This window comes from Cephus cinctus, unplaced genomic scaffold, assembly GCF_000341935.2.
Source record: "Cephus cinctus unplaced genomic scaffold, Ccin1 Ccin1_scaffold1205, whole genome shotgun sequence".
In the NCBI taxonomy this organism is placed as follows: Eukaryota; Metazoa; Arthropoda; class Insecta; order Hymenoptera; family Cephidae; genus Cephus; species Cephus cinctus.
The window spans coordinates 381653-403879 of NW_014333672.1; the positions used below are offsets into that span (position 1 = coordinate 381653).

The following is a 22227-nucleotide window of genomic DNA, read 5'->3' on the forward strand; positions in this document are numbered from 1 at the left end:
CCCCGGTACACGAGTGTGAATTTATTTCTTAGTCCAGTGGCCTTATGAGCTCAGACTGTTGTCCGATGCATTTATTGGCTGTGACATTCTAGGGACCAATTATTAATTTAATTAATTAATTAATCAGCGTGATGAATGAGCAAATATGCTTACTATAAATTATAAATAGCCTGGAGTTATATCACTACCGAGACTAATGCGTACTCTGCCTAAATAATATTGCATACTGTGAGAGAGCAAGTGACAATTATTTCGAGAAAAGAAAGAAAATTTAAATTACCGACACCTATTTAGGCGCATTGTTACAGATTAATGTATTTATATCTCACTCTACAAAGGATACGTACACGCGTACCCGTACCCGCGAAAACATGACTTTTACATTCCTGATTGATAAAAATCTACAAAATTAATGAAAAGATAAGATGTAATTGTCGGGAAGACAAAATGATTTTAAATAGAACCCCCCAAAAAAAGGTTTTGTATTTACACGGTACGGGTACGCTCGTATGTATACAGTGTATATTATTAGGATTAAAATATCTTTAATGAAAATAATAATAATAATAGCAGCTTCTATTATTATATTTTGATAATGACCAATTGAAACTGTGTGTATATTGCTGTAAGTAAGTGAAGCGCTATTATAAAAGAAGTGATTGTTAGAGAAAAAAAAACAAAAGCAAATTCACGAGTCTTTTCAATTGGAAAACCTTTAAGAAGTAGACCTAGTGATAGCAGAGAGTAGCTGGTAGATACTGTACAAGCCATGGACGCCCTTACTGATCTACAGTGTGTACAAAAAGAAAAGAAAATATGATTTCTTATGAAGTGGTGTCCACGACTGGGCCCATTATCTTATATCCGGTAGGATTTATCGTAGGAGTGGTTTATCGTTTGGATTGCGTCACGACAAAGGACGGATCATAAGAAAATGCCAGAAACTTTAATTCTGAATATATATGTTTTTTTTTTTTGGAATTTATTCAGTAAACGAAACGTGTAAATAGAACCGCAACGATGGTCAACAATGACGGTGTATAGTTTTAATATTATATATGAATCTCCATGCGATATACGCCGTACAATAATTAACATCATTATCGCTTAGTATTATTTTTTTTGGTTTTAATGCATTTTAAGATTAATTTCCTTACGTTTTCAAATATTATACGATACGTGACAGATTGATAGTACCTGTTGGTAATTATACACCAAAGTTTTCCTGCGGCGTGATCGAACGTCCAAATGAGGTTTTTTTTGACGTCAGGCGATTTTTCGAAAATTCCTTTTATTTTCTTCTGGCGAGACGCCCGATTCGCCTCCCGCGTCACGTTCGGAGGGAAGCATGGCGTTTGATTGTATATATATCTATATTTTTTGGAATCTGCCAAATTTTCTCTCCCTCCTTCTCCCTTTTCCTCTAGTCATTCCTTAAAAGGTCTGACCTTATCGTTAATAAGACAGGAAGATTAATGCATATACAGGGTGATGCGAAATGTGCCCTTATCATATCACAGAGAGGCGTAACAAAAATATCAAACAATTTAAATTCTTACAGTATCTTCTTTTTTTTCTTTTTTTTTCTTTTTTTTCTTTTTTTGTATGAATCGTACCACTCCTGCAATACATAGCCATGCGACTGCGGTTTTTTTGGTTTCTAAAGACAAAGTAAAAGCAGCGAGAACCATTTGCAGAAGTATTAGACAGTCGGTGAATCCAAATAAAAGGATTGTTTATTAAGAGTTGAAAATATTTCAAGAAATTTCTATTATCCCAAAAACAGACTTCCGATAGTTCATGGAGACTCGGCTTGACGATTCGAGGGGTCGATGAGAGAAAAGTTACGTTACTTTCTGGTAATTAGGGTAATTAGCATTTACTAGAACGACGAATGGTCTGGCTCTATTATTGTCTTCAATACTTTTTCTCTGCCTTTTTCCCCCTTCCCTCCCTCCCTCCCTCCTGCTCACTCCCTCCTCGTTCCACTTCAATCCCACATTTTTTCATCTTTTTTCCTTCGCTTCCAGACGTATTCCCATTACGCAACCCTCAAGCCACCAAAGACAATTCGGTATAAGAGGTCAAAACAAAGGATCCCCATTTTCTTCTGCTTTTGTCTTGTTTTTCACCCGCTCGCAATTGCACGGTACGCGTAATATCGGAAGTACCTGGCATATGTATATATATATATATATATATATATATATATATATATAAATAATAAAAGATTCACTTTTGTGCCTGACGTACAACAGTGTGTTTGTGATTATTCTTACCGTCTCGAGCGTTTTATCTTATACGCGCATAAACACAATGTAAATATTAATGCATTGTGTTCTTGGGTATTTGGTACAAACATACTGTATATATATATATATAATTCATTCCGGTCGCAGTCACTTCGAATATATTAATATAGTAAATATATATATATATATATATATATATATATACATATATATATACATATATGGAGGAGGAGAATATGAATCCAGCATAGTTTAGTCCCATAATTATTGGCGATAGAAAAAACCTGAATTATCTTTATAATTATATAGATACATTGTGTGTATATATATATATATACACACACACGTTAATTGGTGTGTAACGTATACACGTATATTTATATATGATCGTGTTTTTGTATATAATATGGATTGTTGAAAGTTCGCGTTTATGGCAAAAATGTATAGTAGCATGTAAAACGTTAATTTTCCCATATTCTTTTCTTTCTTTCTTTCCTTTTGTCACTTTTAATAATACGCCTTGTAGACAACTTTGTATATTTTATAATTGTCAAGATTTTTTGTCCTTTTTTAAATTTTCTCGTAGTAATCGTGTACGAAGAGGTATAAAAGTTATACGAAGGTAGATAACTATTAGAGTAGACTAAAATGTATACCAGGTTGTTCAGCCCAAACGCACCACCTGAACATGGCTTCACCATAAGACTGAAATGGGCGCGCTAACTTCGGCTGGTGCATTTCTACTGAATAACTCTATGTATATACATATGCATATACACACACACACACATATATATATATATATATATATGTGCGTGTGTGTGTGTGTGTGTAGGCGAGGGTTCAATCAATTGGCTCGTAATCTTTTGTTCGATCTGAGCTGTGTTTGTGTTGTTGGAATTAATTCACTTTTTTTTTTTCTATCGGGATCGATCGAGATCAAGTGAGAAATCGTTTGCGGGAATTCTCGTTGATCGTTTTCGAATTTCATCGAAGTGAAGTTGGCGACGGGTCTCCAGTCGATTGTTTTAAGCTGTCGCGAGATGACGTGTTGATTGAACGAAAGAAATGAGATAGAAGTAAATTGAAGAAGACACGGAGGAAGATCGCGCAAGCGAAGTCGTTGGCTACTCGGTCGCTCGTGGTAAGTGAAAATAGAAATAAGAAAATTATGAAGTTTCTTGTAAACGCCAGTTTTTAACGTCGAATCAGAAGACACGTTGTACGCTGACTACAATCACAATCAATAAACTCTGTACAAACGTTAACATTCCATTGGAAATAACAATGTTACATTTTTCATTATATTATCCTTTTTTCTTTGTTTCTTTTACCCTTAGCATTTAAAACACCAAACGTGAATTTCCAGCATTTAGCTGCGCTCCCGGGGAGGACCTCAAGAGGATCGATTGTCCCTTCCTCCCACGTGGTTTATCTATATTCGCGAGAGAATCGAACAAGTCCAAATTTCTGTGCTCCTCGGTTTATACGGGGAAGAGCACTTATAATTCCTTTCTTTCTTCAAAAAACAAGACCTTTCCCGCCTCGATATCCATTATCCGATCGATGCGCCTTGTTTCTCAGCAGTCACGCCCAAGGGACGGACACGCGCACGCACAAATGCAACACAAATGCACTCGCAAGTGCAATACGCTGCATTCCAAAGAAAATCATTCATCAACTTTCATTTACTCCTGATTGGTTCCCTTGTTTTTTTTTCCAAACCCGCTCTGTCGGCAATCTACAGAGCGAAGGTCAACGATAGAACCTAACGATCGTTCTTTTTTTGCCTTTTGTGCCGATGAATCTCTTTTTGATATCAATTCAAGGTAGACTTCAGTCTGTGATGATGAACATCAATAATTGTCGCAAAGTACGTAAGATTTTCTGTGAACGCCCGAGGTTATGTATCCTCGTATTCGAACATTATTATTATTGTTATTTATATTGTTATTATTATTACCGTTAAACGTTAACTTGGGAGGGGGAATTTTCCGCGATAATACGTTACACGAACGTCATACGAATTATCGATATTGTGCCAGTCTACCCTTGAACCTTTACTAAACTCTAGTTAAAATGATATTTTCCTTTATCCCTATCTCGTGAATGCTCTCGAGATAACAGGAGATTCTTCTTTTATAGGAGCGATGCACCCTTGTCTCCAATTTCTTTTCTTGCTAACTTTCTTACTTTCTCCGCCCCATTCTCTCGCAGGTCTTCTGTTACTTTTATTTCATTTGTCAAAGAGTGCACTTTGCTCTCGGTACTTCGTTCAAGGGCTTCTATCTACTTGGGGAGGAGTCTCACTTGATGTATCTCCATGAGCTATTTTCTTAGAGGATGCCACATAGCCACGGGACGTCTCAGGACTGCCAACATTTGTCTCCAGTGAGCTAAGGATCGGCCGGAAGCTGAGGAACCGACTATCACGTGACCCACTGAATAAGCCTTTGAACCCGTACCTGGTTCGCCCGTTGCTTCCGCTACTGTCAATCTCAGCTGAATAGTCTAGGCACAGAAAAGAAGAGCATAAGAGTGACTAGTAAGTTTAATGGAAAAAAAAAAAAAAAAAAAAAAAAAAAGATATTCATTTAGTAAGTACTCGTCGATGATACCTGTAAGGCGTGAGCAGGCACACTGAAAATTATGGCTTCATTGAAGATTGGACTCTTTTCACCCCTCTTCACGGAAGTCTTTTTCTTATGCATTTTCTTCCCTTGTTGCAACAGATACACCTGTAAGGCGAATCATGGTAGTATAAATTAATTAGCACAATGACCCTGGAGTAAGGTTGTCTGGTACATAGGCACGTTTTATCTACTGATCTTGTTTACTCGAGGAATGAGCAACCTGAAGAGAAACTAAAGTGAACGAATACCTTGACGAAGAAATCACCAGGTAACGGATGCGATCCACGAAGGTTTCTTGCTTTTACCACGACTAGAGTCAGTCTCTCAGCCGTGGGTAAGTAGCTCAATGAGAACATGAGCTCTCCTAAGTTAGGTGTGGGCAGAGGGGGTCCATTAAGCGACAACCAGGTCGTAGCTGGTGGTCTTGGTGCAGGACCTAATTTGAGACTAGCCTCACCTAATAATGAAGCTCCACCGCCCATGGTCACCTCCACTGAGAACACCTTAAAGTCAATATACACTTAGTCGATTGAATAGACTCAAATTACTATGCTTAATCTATGTATTACGGAATTACCTCAACCAGGAGGGTCCTACCGACAGGTCCACCATCCAACGGAAACACGAACTTCTCTTGGTAACTCGGCGAGGGTGTTCCTCTATACAGTCTAGTTTGTACGTACGTTTGTCTATCCGGTAGCAAGCAAACCCTAAGAGAAATAATTTTCCTTAACAAAAGCATCCTGCGTCGTTCGGTATGAGGCGATAGTTTTATTACCTGGCAAAGGTATCCTGAGCTGGTCCACCGTCAGGAGCTATCAAATCCCTAGCCTCCAATACGCTGACGGACAGATCACCCTCTCCTTCGGCTCCACGACCATTCCATCTTTCGTGCTCGAGGCCAACGCACACGTGACCTACGATTGGGGTCTCCTCCAGGTCTCCAAGAACCACACTGGTGTCCGAACAAACACTTTCACAGCTGACAGCCCTCTTCAGGGTCGATTCGTCAGGCGGTGGCTCAGGTTCAGGCCCCTGAGAACCGCGTCGACTGCTCGGAGTCATTTCTCCACTTTCGTTGGACGTGTATCCCGTGTACGTGTCTTCCAACGACTGTCGGCAGATAACAGAAAGTCATTTAATGCCGCTGAACCTACAACGAGTCCCGGGGGAAGGAAGATTTATGGTTTCTTTATTTACGGATAAAAGGTTTAAGGGTACCTGAGAGAGTCTTCTTTTCATTTGCACTTCTTCCAGCGCTGCGTACAGATCCTGACTGCTACGTCTTCTGCTCAAAAGGGGGCTGATCAGGATTAAAGCTCTTAATAAACTTTCGTACATTCTTGTATTGTAATAATTTTTTATAGAGACTTCAATTAGATGAATTACCTTGCAGGTTCAGTCACATCCATTTCTACTAATTCTCGAAGTCCATTTAGCCTCTCCATGCTCTTTCTTCTTTGCTCGATACTGTTGAAGATGTCCTGGAAGCGGACAAGACGAGGGAACCTTATTATTCTCGATTATTGACTCTGGACCTTGCATGAGGTGGGCTAGGGTAGAGACGGTAAGAGACGCACCTTCGACCATTCGGTTGGAATGCAATTTTCCTTAGCTACGGTTCAAGGTATGCGATATTAAATATTTTTTCTAACTACCTCGGACGTTCTGGTGAAACTTGGATCCATATGATAAGGATGCGGTTCCTGACTGAGATCCTTCAGCAGCAATGGCGAAGATGGTGGATCCTGAAGGCTGTTGTATACCTGAGTCAAAGCAATCGAGTAACGACAGATTCCTTATATACCGATTAACTTTGTTAACTTGATCTAATAGTATTAACCTCCTGCGCAGTTCTGTGTGCTTCGAGATTCAATTCCGGACTGTAAAGGTCGGAGCTTCTTCTGGCATTATCTATACCAATGGAATCGGAATCCCTTCCAAGGTAACGACCATCTGCAACATTCTCCATTACGGATCCAGGCTCGAGCTTTGCATTAGTCCCAGTATTCTCATTATCCATGCCAGTGTATCTTGTTACAGGTGGGAAAGTGAACCGCTGAACTTGCTGAGCTGACGTTAATACCGAACTGTAGGAAAGACGAGTAAAGATAAATAATAAACATTTGTTCAAACCCCAATTACATATAGGACTTACTTATAAAATTCGGATGCGTCAATGTAACTTTGAGACGTGACTGATCTCAGAGCGTTGAAAATTCTTTCGCCGGTTGTGGGACCATTCTTCCTTACGTTTTGAGCAGAATTTGAAGGATCCGGTGGTGCCGGAGGAGGTACCCGAGCATCTCTAAGTTGTCCACCTAACATAGTCCCCTGGCCAGCGTATAAATTCGGTTCATGATTTTGGATGCCAGCGTGGTCACCTTTGGCTTCATAAATGCCGGACTCTGGCACATTTTCTGTATACTGAGAGGCCCTTTGGAGCCCTTGGTTCTTAGAGGGACTCGATTGTACACCGTAGGCAGAGTTAGCGTCGTTTAAATTTCTAAAAGGTGTCATCTCGATACCCTGGACATTGCTCGTTCCCTGATTGACATTTCCGGCACTGGATTTTTGATTGCTCTGAAGCATCTTGGAGACAGAATGCGACCCATAGATAGACTCCATGATTGTCTGAGTTGTGTTTGAGTTCTCGTTGGTAAAACTTCCAATAGTTCCAGAGGAGTTTCTGCAGTCGCTTCTGACCTGACGAAATTGCTGGGAACCATTGTGACTTCTTTGGGCGATGTCGTAGCTACCATAAGGTTGCTGCTCAATTTCACCAGGGCCGTGAATGACATTCTGAGACATTAAGGAACCCTGAACGCTGTACCTGACACTCTGTGTGTCCTCGTGGGATGAACTGAATTGGCCAAATGTCCTATCGGGGCCCTCTTGAGCTTCATACCCATTCTGAAAGTCTTGAACGACGTGATCTGGCTTCCTGGTGTACGACGTCATCTGTATAGCCTCCGGAGTAATTTTTGTGGAATAACCCTCATACCGCGATGGCCCATGAACCTTATGTGGTTCGTTCTCAAAGACAAAGATGGAGGAACCTTGTCCAGGTGGACCCGAGAACCGTGATACTTGCGGAGGCCGTATCTGAGGTGGTGGCGTCAGTGGTCCAGGTCCTGCTTCCTGCATTCTCAGATATTCCACAGCGCTTGGGGCTTGCAACGGAGATGGCCTGGGTCTTGGGGTGGGTCTTGGTTGTGGAGCAGGCCTTAACGGTTGTGGTGGAATAGTACTACCCCCACTTAAGGGTGGATGAAGATCTCGATCGACGGCTTCGAACCTACAGAATTAATGCAAATCTTTCCTCATTATTCCATGTACGACCCTTTTGAGAAAATTAACGAAAAATATAAAATAACGACCAAAGGCCCAAATCTAAATATTGAAGCAAAATAAAAAACTAAAATCAATGCTGCTAAGGATGTGCCGTCAAGCTCGTTACCTAGTAAAAGCTCCCTGGGCGTCCAGCCTAAGGTCACTTTCACTGTGCAGAAGATACTGGGACGTGTTTCCCGTCTGTCGATAGAGTCCTGGGACTGTTTGGGCTGTCGGATGCTGAGCCTTGACCAAGCCGACCTGTCAAAGAAGTTTTGCTTTTCAATGAAAATGCCTTAAATTCTCCATCCAGTGAAAGTCATGCTGTATTCTTAGTCAAGAAACGTCATAGACGAGGAGAGGGTACTACTGAAAGTCGATTAAATCAATATGTACATATATATGGATACATACCATATATAAAATACATAGGGTAAATGGTATATAAGGCGAAAGGGACTCAAGGAAATTTCCTTTCTCCCTTACTATACATCTCTTTCTCTCCTTGACGTTTCCCAGCATCCACCCTGAATCTTCTTCGCGAGCTTGTTAAGTCTCGTTGTTAAGGCTCCGACCTTTGATGTACCTAACCGTACCCAACTCGACATCTTGACCTTCGCTTACCTTCTCCTCCCGCGGCGCCCAAAGCCAGGACAACCGATGCCGCCATTCCTCACAAATGCTCCACACGTTCCTGCTTCTCCACTGCCAGCCGGCGCAGTATCTGATAAGGGTAAAATCAATTTCTAAAAAGTCACGAAAAACTTGTCGATTTTAATTAAAGTCATTACTAAAATTATCGGTCAAACATTCAATAGGGATACAGCAGAATCTGATTCTGGAGATACCAAAATACACAGGGTAACAAGAACTTACCCCTAAAGTCAAAACAAAAACTGTAAGTTTTTCAAACTTTTATCTGAATTAATTAATCGTCAATTGACATTAACGTCTCGTTTGATCATTTGAATTTTGCCGCGCTGCAGATACGCGAATCCACCTTTAGAACAGTCGTGGTTCAATTCTTCGAAGTGGGCCGAAGCTTTACTGCGCTGCAGTGACTTGTGAAAATAACAAAATAACTCCCACTCGGTACTTCGCGAATTACCCAAAACGATGCATTGAAACATAAAGATTCCTATTAACCTATTGTGGTATTGTAAAAGTGAAAAAAAAAGGAACTTCCTAGGTGTACATGATACTTCAGAGACGTTTGACCTGACCAAAAGAAAAATTGTCACCTTCTACAAAGACCAAGAGCAGCGCCGGCAACAAGGACAATGGCAACAGCCACTCCGACACCGGTAAGCGCCCAGCCCATCGCTCTTCACTCTTGCCGATTCCACCGCCAATCGCACTTCCAATGGTCTCCCACTCCTGAAGCACACGTAGGAAATCCGTCATCGGTCAGCCGTTCAATGTTCAGGGCCGTGCGCGAAAAGTGCTAGCAGTGCCAGTACCTCAGTGAAAATGTACAAAGAAAAGTAAGTTGAAGATAGAAAAATAAATAAAACAATCTGAGGTTGTGAATTGAAGAGAATAAAAGTCACTAGAACAACTTGACAGAATGAAAATGAAACTAGGCAACAGTACTGGTTAAAGACGCGCAATGTCCATGGTACAGTTTGCAGGGTCGCCTGGGCTGACTGGATTGGCTCGTGCCAGTGAAATCGATGCTGGTACCGTGCTTAACCCTTTAGCCACACTTTGTATCATATCATACATTCGCGCCAGCAGGTATCCTTTGTAATAATTAAATCTTATAAATAATCGAATAACGATACAATTAATGTTAAATTAAATGACAAACTTAGAAAATATAATATCGATATTAATTAAACTTTCTTATCTATTTTTTTTTAATTTTTAACACATTGCTACGAATCTTGAAAAATAATATATATGTATATGGTAGGTACGCGATAACATGAAGCTCCATTCTGATTTTATCCTTTGCTATAAGGAGAAATGCATTGTATATAAGCGCACAGGCAAACTTGGTTAACGACCCGATGATATTAATAAACGACTCTACCCTCAGAGTACGAGAAGAGTCGATGTTGGATGAGGGTAAAGGGGCTGGGCGGTACAGGGCAAGTTTCTACCATCATTCAGGCGGAAGAACCTGAGCGAGAAGATCACTGATTCTGTGCTAGTGCTAAGTGATTTCCGATTGATTGATTAATTAACGATTTTATTTCCTTCGGCAGAACTTCCTGTTATCAGAATATTCGAGCGTTTGCGATAATACAGGAAGACTCGAGAGCATGATAATATGACGTCACGCGAAAGGTCAAACGGGTCGAAGAGCCACGTCGACCTGGAGGACCTTCCACGTGGCACTGACTTCGGGACAATTTTAGAACAAAATGGATGCGTCGTATCAATTGCTTGGTACTGATAAGGACTCTTAGGCTAAGTAGATCTTTTAAGAATTAATTTAATAAAACTTTTCTTTTTCTTTTACCTCGTGGACTGAACAATTTTTACTAAATATTTTTTTTCTTCACACAGGTTGGTACTATTGACTGACACAATGACTGTCAACCCACAAAAGGACTAGGTTCCCTAAATAGATTCAACCCTATCAGTCTATATAGACTAACCTAACTACCAGCATAACAGGATGTGAAATATTTTAAAATTTACGCAAAAATAACAGAAAATAAAATAAAAATTATAACAATATAATTGTACAAGTAGATAGATATAAGGGAAGAAATAATAAGGTTAATTGCTAAGGACTCTGTATTTAATTTGGCACAGGGTACGTTGTAGAAGCGTGTCTGCTGCCACGGAGTATAATCGCACGTTTCAAGATACAGTTGAGGTTAGGTAACCGAGATTTTGGTCTGCAGAAATGGGAAGTGGAGGATTACGAAGGGGGTTTGAGGGTAAGAGGGGGAAAGGAGTGAAAGGACGGTGGCGGGGTTATGGAAAAAGGAAAAAGGAAAAAGGAAAAAGGAGACGAAGGTAGGAGACGAAGATGGTCCACGAAGCCGATATATCCGTAGCGGGAGATTCGGGATTGGAGGCTGGGGCTTCGCTCTCGGGCACAATGCTAGCAATTAGTGGCGTGTAAGATTTTAGCCTGGGGCTTCTCGAGAGATCTTCTCGTGCCTGGCTATTCTCTGGCTTCTCTGGCTATTCTCCTGGCTATGTGGACCACCGGCACAGCATCACCAAACTGAACTCTCATATTCCTCCATCGTTTCTACTACTTTTACTGCTTTTCTCTTAAGCTTCCGGTCTCTGCTTCAACTTCGCTTCTCATCTTGTAGGCCATCTTCTTTTTTTCACTCCTACTTTTGCCCGCGCACTATGAACCCCCGGCATCGGCAATGGAGAAGCTGTAAGGGCATCGGATATCAGGGAAGATCGCTGAAGGATTCCTAGCAAGAAGAAGAATTTCCAAGAGTTTTAAATATTCAATGGACCACGTGACCTTGTAATTTCAAAGAAATTCCTCCACGTGTCTACTAAAATTCTAGGATATATATTACAAAGGGGTGACCCTGCCCCCCATTAAAATAATAAGAATTTTATCTGTATGCGATACAGATACAGAAACTAGTATAACTGACTGGTAAGTATCTAATAGTAGGTAGTAGTAGGTAGTAGTCAAAGTGGGTCAACCCTGAGTTACCTCACCCATCCCCAACCCAATCCCCATCTGTGCCAGTGTGTCAAGGTAAGTGACGTCGTTACTCGCCAATTTCTCCAGAAGGATCCCTACGTGAAAGTTTTACCCCTATAATTTTTTTCACCCAAGATTTTTATACCGGGACAAAGGCACAAAACACGTGGTCGTTGATTAATTAAGGTGTCCGATTGAATATAAATAATTTAATTTTAACATTTTTTTAATATGGATTTCGAACAAAATACTGTCGTTTCGTCCGTACCGCGTAATTCGCCATAAATATTAATTTGCAAAGTTGCCCTTAGACATGGTTTGATATAAATAATTAATGACCGGAAATTATACAGTTCAGGAATTATAGAAAAAAAAGCTGTAAGATTTAAGAAGAAATTTTTTGAAAAAAGAAGTGCTTGTGTTACCTATAAGATACGAGAAAGTGAATCAGCGTGATGAGAATGATCAAGTTGGTGGACGAAGATTGAGAACACTCGAAAATGGGAAAAAGTAGCGAAATGTCTTTTTGTTGCTGTTTTAACGACATCCCTCTTGACTTGTTTATTATCGTGCCTCCTCTCTCTCTTTCCGTCGATCGGATTCACGGCGTCGCGACGACCCTCCTAGACGGCGCATTACACGCGATCGATTAGCCCAGAACACAGAGCGTCGTATCGTCCTTATTATATTCCATAGTCATCCAGCGCAATGAGCGACGAAGTGCTCGATAGCTATAGAGAGAAAAAGAGAGAAATAAGAAGGAGCCAATGTAAAATACCCAAGGACAGAAAGAGACAGAGTCCTTAATCCGTAATCAGCAAGGCGAAAATGCTTTTGGCATTTTTTTCACAACGGCGACGGGTATACGACGATCTCAGTCCTACCGTAGCGTCCTTTGCGTGGAATTCAATGGCTCGAAGTTGATTGCTCGGCTAGAGGGTTACACAGGAAGGGTAGTCAGAGGGTGTCCGGGCTCAGTCTATGGGGGATGAGCTAGATACGTAGGTTGTAGCCGAAGAGGACGAAAAAGAGGAAAAGAGAATGAACAAGAGAGAGAGAGAGAGAGAGAGAGAGAGAGAGAGAGAGAGAGAGAGAGAGAGGGGGGGATGATAGTAGTAGAAGAACTAAAGAGAAAGACAGAGACAGCGCTAGTCTCCGTTGGTGGCCAAAAATGTCCTGGCCGAAGAATATACTCTGAGGTCGATTAAAATGCAAACAAAACATACCGTAAGGAAGAGCTGCCGTGGGTATCTCGTGGCGAGGAGGGAGGTATGAAAGGGTATAGGCACTGAGAGTACTGGAGCAGCGGAGTGCCAGCGTGAGGATGAAGTGAGAGGGAGCTAGAGGAAAAATAAAATCCAGACAGAGAAGGACAACGAGGTTCTGGGTAGCTGCCAGATGGCGCATTGCGCCCGAGAAGCAGCCCAGCCGACGGTTCACTTTATCTCTTTCTCTCTTGCACTCTTACTCTCCTCTTCGTGTACACGTGCCACAGCATAAGTGTATACATATACGTACATACAGAGTCAGTCAGTTGTGTCAGTGCCCTGTGGTGCGCCTTTAAACAATAAATACCGTTCACTCACCTTGGTTTTCGAATTTTCAATATTCTACTTTATCGACTGGGACAACATTTATACGGTTAGTTTGAATTTCGTATACCTTCTTCGGTCGTTATATGGAATATTTTTAAACTGGCTAAGATTAGTGTAAAATTCAGAAAGTATTTATACAGCGTTCCGTTTAGGAATCTATTTGATTTGAAATTCTAATAACGAACACGTATATAGGGAACATTGGGATTATCATGCGTTGCTGCGCATGCGCGCAGCGTTGAGAGAGAGAGAGAGAGAGAGAGAGAGAGAGAGAGAGAGAGAGAGAGAGAGAGGCTGTGACGTCACAGGCTGCAGACTAAACCCTCTCTGCCATCTACACTATTTGCGCTATTTGCTCGAATATGGACCGCGAGTAACATCCGATGTATTTAGTTTGCTATTTGACCAATGATAATTCCGGTATGAAACGGTATGTATACATGTATATTGAGCCCCCAGTAATTTTCACTTATACATATATACGGTACAGGTAACTCAGCTGAATAATCAGGTACTGCTGTTTTCACTCTGAAAAGATAATAACGCAAGGTCACAAGGAAGTTCTTGTAGGAGAAGGTTCGTCAGAAGATAAAATTAATTAGAAAAGAATGGGAGCCTTTAGCTTGATTAATTTTCAGACCCATAATCATAAGAACCCCCCCTCCCCATACTTATCATTCATGGGGGTTATATGTATACATTTTGTTGTTGATTTATCATAATTTTCATTTCCTCTTATCGCTCTCGTCTTTTTCTTTTTTCTTTTCTAACTTGATACCCTGAGTGACAATATTTTTGTTTTGTTTCGTTCCACCCACTAATTATTCATTCGTACCCCCCATTATTCTTTCCATTAGCACCGTTCACGATCGCCAGGAATTTAACAGCCACCCCTTTAACCCCGCCATTGTTCACGTGCATCCATGCAATTCACCAAGAATTTAGCAACCCCCGTCTAGGCCTTAATGACGTGAACATTTTTATGTAATTTCTTGCAGCGTCACCCGCCCATACGTTACCGAGACACTCGAGTCCAACTCCAAGTATACCTTATCGTATGATATTGATTTATCGACTGTCGATTGTTATGATCTTTGACCTAGACTACCTCAGCATCCGTTGGCAGGATGGTAGCGTGATTTAAGATATCCAGCCCTGTTCTCTATTGACATCTGTTACGAAATATTCACCCCGATTTATTTCTCTGTTATTGTCTGTTTTTCTAGATGCGGCAGATTAAAGGACAATGTAAAAGCGGAAGTGCATACATGAGTGGGAATGTACCATATGACCTTTTATCCCCACTGCCAATGCCTCTTAGGTAATTTCCGAAATTAGTTGATAGAGTGAGTAATGTAGAGGGTAACTCAAAAAAAATAAGAGGTTTAACAATTAATTCCTTTCATATAAAAAAAATTATTAATATGCAAAATATACCTATAGTACTAGACCGCGTGAAAGCTGCTTGTAACTTTAATGAAAAAGTGCAGTGACTCTTAATTTAATTAATTGAGGTTATGTTGCAGGTTCTTAGAGTTCCTGACTTCTAATGGATTTTAATTTTACGTCTTTCTACATATGTAACGTCCGTGTACGCAATGCGGCCGCTTCCGGTATGGTAATGATGTTTAACTTGAATCCCAGGGAGGCCATATATAAAATACGTAGCGTGTACTTCTATCGGTTGTAACCTGAGAAAAAGAAGGGAGTGCGCTTTTCGGCTATTCGAATAACAATGGTAATACAGTAAGTACCTTTGTACATTGCAAAGTGAATAAAATTCATGTATGTAGAAAATGACGTAGTCATGTTCATAAGCCCACTGGGAGATGAGAAGCTTGACGAAGAAAGAAAACTGCAAGACGAAAACTCCCAAAGTATTCCCCAGCGTAGCAGTTTCAGTTGCACATTTATAACAAAGAAAGTTTCTCGACGCTTTACTGAAAATTCACGATTTCTCATAAATACAAAGTGCACAGGATTTTCAGGAGGTAAAATAAAGCAGCGTTTACCGGCTCCATAAAGAAATCTACGTTATCGATCGAGGTACCGCACAACCAGCTTGATAGCCAAGAATAAAATATTCTTAACAATAAGAATAAGTCATAAGAGTTTTCTCGGGCGCCTTTTAAGAGATTATATGCATGATAACAATACTGAAGGAGTATTCTCATAAGATGGCGTTAGCATCCTCTCAGTCCATAGACGTAGCAGTCAGGTTGACGTGGGTGGAATATAATCGCGCTCGAGCGGGCGCCTTTGTACGGGCTTATTCTCTTATTGGCTCGCTTCGAAATCCATTTAGAAGGGCAAGCGGCATTAGACAATGGATGGCATTCAACAAGTAATGAACCAGCCCGATTGGTAGCTGTGAGTTATCATTGGTAAGCAAAAGCAAATTACAGTCGACCAGATCCTTCGACGAAAACGGCCAGCAGTTCTTTTGTTTCTCGGGAGTGTCGATTTCATTCGTCGATTACGTGCAGCACGAGGATCCAGATGAAATTTCGATTGGAGCTTCGAGTTTCTATGTAACCACGCATCTCCACTCTGTCACCAGGGGCAGAACCATTGGATATTCTACTGCGACTACAGTTATTGCCAAGTAGCAACTCAATCCGTATATTTACCAAGTTCTGTTGGCAATAACCCTTAGGGCTGCTGGCAACTTGCCACTAAGGTAAATCCATTCGAATGAGCTTACCAGGTACGGGAGCCACTTAACCATCATGGCGTCTCGTATATGCCAATGAAATTCATGGGTTGAACCACTTTGCTATGCCGCCTGTCTGGTTATACGAACTTTTGCATAATTTAGGGGTCAGTTTAACAATTGGGCACTACCCAATCCTTTGAGCCTTATTTATTCACATAGCTACCTATAGGTCCTTTGCTATTGTCAGGAACCATCTTTGTTATTAAACGTTCGATCATATCTTGTCAACCATTAATACCTGATTGGTTGATTACGTATGTGATGAAAATTTTAATCAATGATACTTGAAAAATGTGATTGTCAGCTCTCTTATTATACGAAAAAAATCCTTTTGCGTTTTAACATTGGATTAAGTTCCAACGAAATGAAACCCAAAGAATTTTTAAGGACGGAGGTCCTCATTTCGACATTACTCAACTGTCCAGCCGTCTCTTTAAAAAGACAGTTTCATATTACGTTACGTTTCTCATAAGCCTGGAGACTTTAATATCTTGTCATTAAAAATGTACACACTATATATTCTGCATATTGGATATCAGTAGAATAATTTTTGTTAAAGGATCAGTGATATTTCTTTGTTATCTGCGCATGCGCTCAGCCCGCATATCCGGAAAAGGACACGTGGCTGCTGAAGTCTAAAAATATAGGACGTATCGATAACAAGAAGACACGGACCCTTGGTCGTTTCTTCCTGTGGCACATTGAACAGTTTATTTTCTGGACTTCGAAGGGATTGTCTAGGCCGCCAACGATAAACTCCTTGCATCTTTGTATGCTACCTTTGCCGAGAACAGCTGTCCAGGGAGACTGGGAAACTGGGAGACTGGAAAACTGGGTCGAAGCAAACAGCTTCTACCTTCGCCTCTACACTCTGCTGTATTCCTCTCCTCTCCTCTCCTCTCCTCTCCTCCCTCTCACCCTCTCTCACTATCGCTCTTCCCAGTTATTTCAAGCTTCGCGCCAACTTTCTTATTTCATACTTCCTCCCAAGAAAAGAATTTCTTCGCAATCTCCTTTCGAGGGAAACGTTCAATTTCCTTAGCGTGTACGAATATTTACAATTTCTCCGCGACAGAGCGTTCGATATTCCGATTAAAATGAATCAATAATCACTTCTATGTATTTCATAAAACGCCATTTTTTTTAGCACTGACACACTGAAAATATCTTTCACCGAACTAAATCGAATCCTAAAACTATATTCATGTAATCAAACGACGACAGTCATGACAAAATATTTCATCCGCTGAGAACTCGAATACCCAGTAAATCGTACACTGAGCCATACGCTAGTGTAATGTCAAAAATCCATTGATCGGCAGTAAAATGTTAAAAGCGAAGGTAAATGAGGATCGACCAAAGTCGAAACAACGACGAGCGCGTTATGGTCGATGTCAATAGCTTTCGAGGTTATAAATTCTTGACGTACCAACTGACAGGCAGCAGAGTGGTGGTTTAATAAGTTTCGCGGCCGGATAGCTCTTGAAGGAGCCTCACCAAGAGAGTGAGGCGAACACAAGGGAAGCACTGAAGATCCTATACACGAAGGATGAAGGAAGAGAGAGGCGAGCAGAATCCAATAGTCCAATACCCGAGCAGAACCGAAGCCCTTTGTCTCCCACTCAGCTGCCAATAGCTAACGTGCTGTGGACTGCTGTTGACTCTAGGCCTGCGGGTATATTCAAATATGGCGTAGGTAGTAGAGGCTTCTCTTACATTTGTACGTTTATGTTATAAGGTACGTGAGATGCGTATAAATAACTCAATCAAATCCTTAAGGACACTGTCAGTGAGTACTATCTAACGCTACTGTATATATCGTCTGTCATATGGAAGATTCTAAGCTTGATGGTTCCAATTAGATTGACATCCCTACTGTACGTTTCTCCGACTGTAACCTGTGTCGACTCGTTAAATTAACCAACCAGGATTTCATCCGTCCTTAGAATCACTTTGCTCAGATTAATGTATCTTCTTCTTTTACGATAAATTATACTTTGCCACGACGTAACGCGTAGCTAGATATTCTCACGTAGTGCATAAATAAAGCGCAGTTAACCTATACATATTCTTTTCTAGCTTTAGCACGTTTCGCGGCAAAGAAATCTTTTTATCTTATTGCTTGGCATTAAGTAATCTTCTAAATAAATCAAGCTACCCAGGTTATTGTTTCGCTAGATTGATTGTTTCTATGCTGTTTATGGTTATTCGATTTTTTTATACTTCTCGACATTTTACGTCCTAACCAACAATATCCGAGAACGACGCTAGAACGTTTACATATTAATCGTCATTGATCGTACTTTATTTTGTTAATTTCACAGATTTTCCTGTTACGCAGTAATCCAACGAGTGTGCGAGAATTTCGAGGGTTCTCGTAGTCGGTAAATACGGACGTTAACAGAAAAAACAGAAGCTCTAAACTGGCTGGTCGCGGATGCAGGCAAGTTAAGAATGTAAACTGTCTGCAAGAGAGAGAGAGAGAGAGAGAGAGAGAGAGGAGAGAGAGAGGAGAGAGTAGAGAATAGAATGTAAGTGAGAGAGTGAGAATAGAGCTTTCAGGCTAATTAAACGAGAAGGGCCTGAGGGTGTGGTAAGGGTAATGTCGAGCCAAGCTGGATACAGCAAGAACATGGTGGTATAGATGTTTCACAGGACGAGCGGAAAATGAGGAGAAAGCTTTCGGAACACCATAAACGCTGATGGAATGCCTATGGCAGCAAGTCATTGCACCATCGTACTATCGTCCTACCATGGCACTCTCCTTGGCAAACCCGATTACAGGATCCTCCATGTTTTATCTCCCACTCTCTTCCTGTCTCTCTCGCACTCTGTCCATCAACGGTATCAACCCTCGCATGAATTACTCTTCCCTCATTCGCTTTTCTCTTCGACAACAAACACGACAGAAGCGATAAACTCAATAAATTCCTCGTCAATGTAAATACGACAGACCAGGGACTTTTCACGATATCCTGAATATCGCCTAATTAAAGTTAATTGCCTCCATATCAATCACCTATCGCACACGGAATAGATTTTCATTGTGTCACCGTAAGTCCATACTGGAGAGTGTATCGATTACACGAGGCAATTTAAGTATTGACAGGTATTTCATTATTATTACAATCATTTTTTAATCATCAACATCAAAGTTATGTCATTGCCGTGTTTGTTATCTGTAGTGAAATTTTTTCATTTTAAACTCGACGCCCCAAAAATTTAGCGAATGAAATTTTTTCGTTTCAAACTCGACGCCCCAAAAGTTTTACGACTGAAAATCATTTTTTAATCATCAACATCAAAGTTTGTCATTGCCGTGCTTGTTATCTGTAGTGATTTTTTTAATTTCTTTTTTTTTGGCAATACATGTGACCGTTTCGTTACGTCTATTGCAAGGATGCAAAAGTGAAGAAAATTCTTCAGTTGACAATTTCTCTAGGGGTCGCAGGCAAGGCAAGGGGTCAGAGGCAAAAGGTGCAACAATTAAGTTCACTCTCTGAAAGTTCTCGACTTTATCTCCTCAAGTATATGTATGTACGTATAGACTAGAGAAATTGGCTTTCATGCCTAAGAGCTAGGAAGTAGACTAAACTTCGAACTTGAGTATCTTCGACGTTACACGACTAGCACGAGGAGAGGCACGCCCAGTCACGTGATGACGTATCCTTCGTTCACTTCCGGTTCTCTTTAAGATCATACAGCCTGAGAAAAAATGTGAACAGCAGAATCTGTATCCAGTGGCTACCACCCAAATATGTCACTGCGATAGAGTCGTCCCGATAATTGTACAGGCAGCTTCAAAATGTAGATATGAAAATTTTACAAGAACCCATACACGCACCTCAAGCTCTACATATATGGTAAATTAGGGTAATGGTACGTATACCATATGTCTCTATAAATTATTCAAAGCTCTATACTCCGCTTTATGGCTATATTTATTGTTTGCCTAGGACACATAGAAATCGACGTAACTTCTTATCCATACGTTAAGCAGAACGACCAATAGTTGAAGCGTGCAAATGAACCTGGGCCAAATGTGGAGAAATATAATTTAATGTAAGCTCTCCCACGTATTTTATTGATCAACAGTATTGTATGTTCTATATGAATATGAATTCTTGGCAGACAGAGGCTGACTGGATGGATACGTCACTACTGTGTGTGTATATTAACGACGTCTTCGCCCGGGTATACACGAATCGCGATAACTTCTAAATTCACTGCATTCTACTTGAAGAGCACTGAGAGAAGAAAATTCAGAATAGTTTGGCAGCATTCTGATAACGTCATTAACCTCCATTCGTGGTAATATTGTTAGTACTAACTACTATCTGAACTAGTCATTGTCACTTTTATCTTGAATCCATTTCCTTTACTTCAGTTGTGCAAAATTTACATGCTCTCTAACGATCACCACTGGACCGTGAGCAAGATCATCCTTTGGCAGCATCTTCCTTGGTTATTTAACGTGAAGAATTTTCGATTAGAGAAGAGAAGAAAAATATATAGAAACAAGTGAGAAAACAATGGACTGGAATCCTAAAGTGTTGGGTTTGACGTTTCCATTGATACCATCCGAAACCCAAGAGTGATCTCGTTCAGGCTGAAAGAAAGAAAAAATATAAAAGAGGAAAAAACAGAATCGAGTATCTACAAGAGTCCCGATTACAAGGACTCTCTCGACACTCAATTTTCATCCTGGGAAATGTCAAGATCGTATCATCTTCTGCTTTCAATGATTTCTACGAACAGCATCCCTCTACCTTCCCCTTCTCTGGTTTATAAGCTCCAATGTTCAATGTGTATATATACGTGAGAGTCACCTATATGGGACACCATGCTCACTCGAAACTCTAATATATGTATATTGTATATGCACGTATAAGCTCTTGCTGCATACGCATATCATGTGTTCAAGGCTAAAAGCGATGCTGTATGAAATAGGCGCAGCTGCCTCGACAAAGGATTCAGGGATAACGTCATTTATGCAGTATAGCATAGTCTAGCATGTCCTGGGATGATTCTGGAATGACCTAAAGTAGATGAAAGTTCAGGAGGTCATACGATCCGATTGATCTTCATGGCGTAAAGTATCTACATATATACGCATATACATATATAAATATATGTGTGTCTTATACATATAACCCAATACCACTCCCTTTTCTCTTTGATATTTATCTCTATCAGGATGCTGTAAGGTGCGCGTTGTATAGCATACTGATTGACGACACTCTACTTGCCAGTCTCATTCCTAGCCTCCTTTTTTCCTCTCCCTAATTGGATTTTCTCACGGGGTTTTAGGGGTCTCAGGGTTTTTCGGCCTGGAAGCTATTTCGAAAGCGTTTTCGACAGTCGCGAAATATATTTTTAAAAAGGCAGAGGAATTCTGGAGATTATGGGAGACGGTCCGGTCGTGTCAGATTCATTTTGAGAAATAAATTTCTTTTTTTGCATATATGTGTATATATGTATATCTTAGAATTAGTCTTATTGGATAGTGACTGCGAGTAGACAGTTTTATGTGTATGTACATGAGAAGTTATTCAGAGCGAAAGCACCGACTGAAGTTGGGTCGTATATTTCATTTCTACGGTATAACTGATTTTCATAAGTTTCTCTTGAAACACATTGTATACTTTAAACAATAGACGTACCTTTGTCGTCGATCTTGACCGTGAAGTTCCTCGTGATTCCCATGGATCTTCCGATGAGGTTTGTGCTCTTTTATTTACCTCGTGACCTTTGCACAATCACTGAAACGTTTAATTTCGAATAATTAACTGATTGGCACTTCTTGCTAATTCTTTTGTATAAAATATTGTGCTCGCTCTCTTTCTCTTTATCTCTCATTCAATATCGTTCCCTTAATCTCTCTCTCTTTTTTTTTTAGATAGACAAAAGCACATACACATCTATATAAATATTCATCCCCTCCGAGTTCTTCTCTCTCTCTCTCTCTCTCTCTCTCTCTCTCCCCCCTCTCTCTCTCTCTCTCACTCTCCCTCTCTCTCTCTCTCTCTCTCTATCTCTGTCTCTCTGTCTCTGTCTCTCT

General features: G+C 40.6%; 1 protein-coding gene and 1 long non-coding RNA gene across 9 annotated transcripts in view; one reads left to right on the forward strand and one right to left on the reverse strand.

Annotated features, from left to right (window-relative positions):
* Positions 1-1988: 1988 nt before the first annotated feature.
* LOC107272621 overlaps positions 1989-22227 on the reverse strand; it is a 24932-nt gene continuing 4693 nt past the window's right edge. For 2 of the 8 annotated variants that reach the window (XM_025089880.1, XM_025089881.1), the window contains exons 2-16: positions 21830-21928; positions 12281-12586; positions 9460-9595; positions 8843-8942; positions 8346-8479; positions 7044-8183; positions 6729-6975; positions 6544-6651; positions 6275-6369; positions 6107-6206; positions 5664-5998; positions 5463-5595; positions 5134-5388; positions 4871-4990; positions 1989-4763 (exon numbers count right to left, since the gene is read on the reverse strand). In XM_025089880.1, the coding sequence (XP_024945648.1) occupies positions 4581-4763; positions 4871-4990; positions 5134-5388; positions 5463-5595; positions 5664-5998; positions 6107-6206; positions 6275-6369; positions 6544-6651; positions 6729-6975; positions 7044-8183; positions 8346-8479; positions 8843-8942; positions 9460-9539 (3030 nt within the window). In that variant the 5' untranslated portion in view covers positions 9540-9595; positions 12281-12586; positions 21830-21928 and the 3' untranslated portion in view covers positions 1989-4580. Of the gene's footprint in view, positions 4764-4870; positions 4991-5133; positions 5389-5462; positions 5596-5663; positions 5999-6106; positions 6207-6274; positions 6370-6543; positions 6652-6728; positions 6976-7043; positions 8184-8345; positions 8480-8842; positions 8943-9459; positions 9596-12280; positions 12587-12739; positions 12820-17595; positions 17687-21829; positions 21929-22227 lie in introns of those variants that run through there. The other 6 variants (XM_025089877.1, XM_025089879.1, XM_025089882.1 and 3 more) reach the window with 5 other exon arrangements.
* Positions 13747-17583, forward strand: LOC112495086. Its single transcript, XR_003061284.1, has 3 exons — positions 13747-13880; positions 14677-14771; positions 14977-17583. It is a non-coding gene; the product is annotated as an uncharacterized LOC112495086 (long non-coding RNA).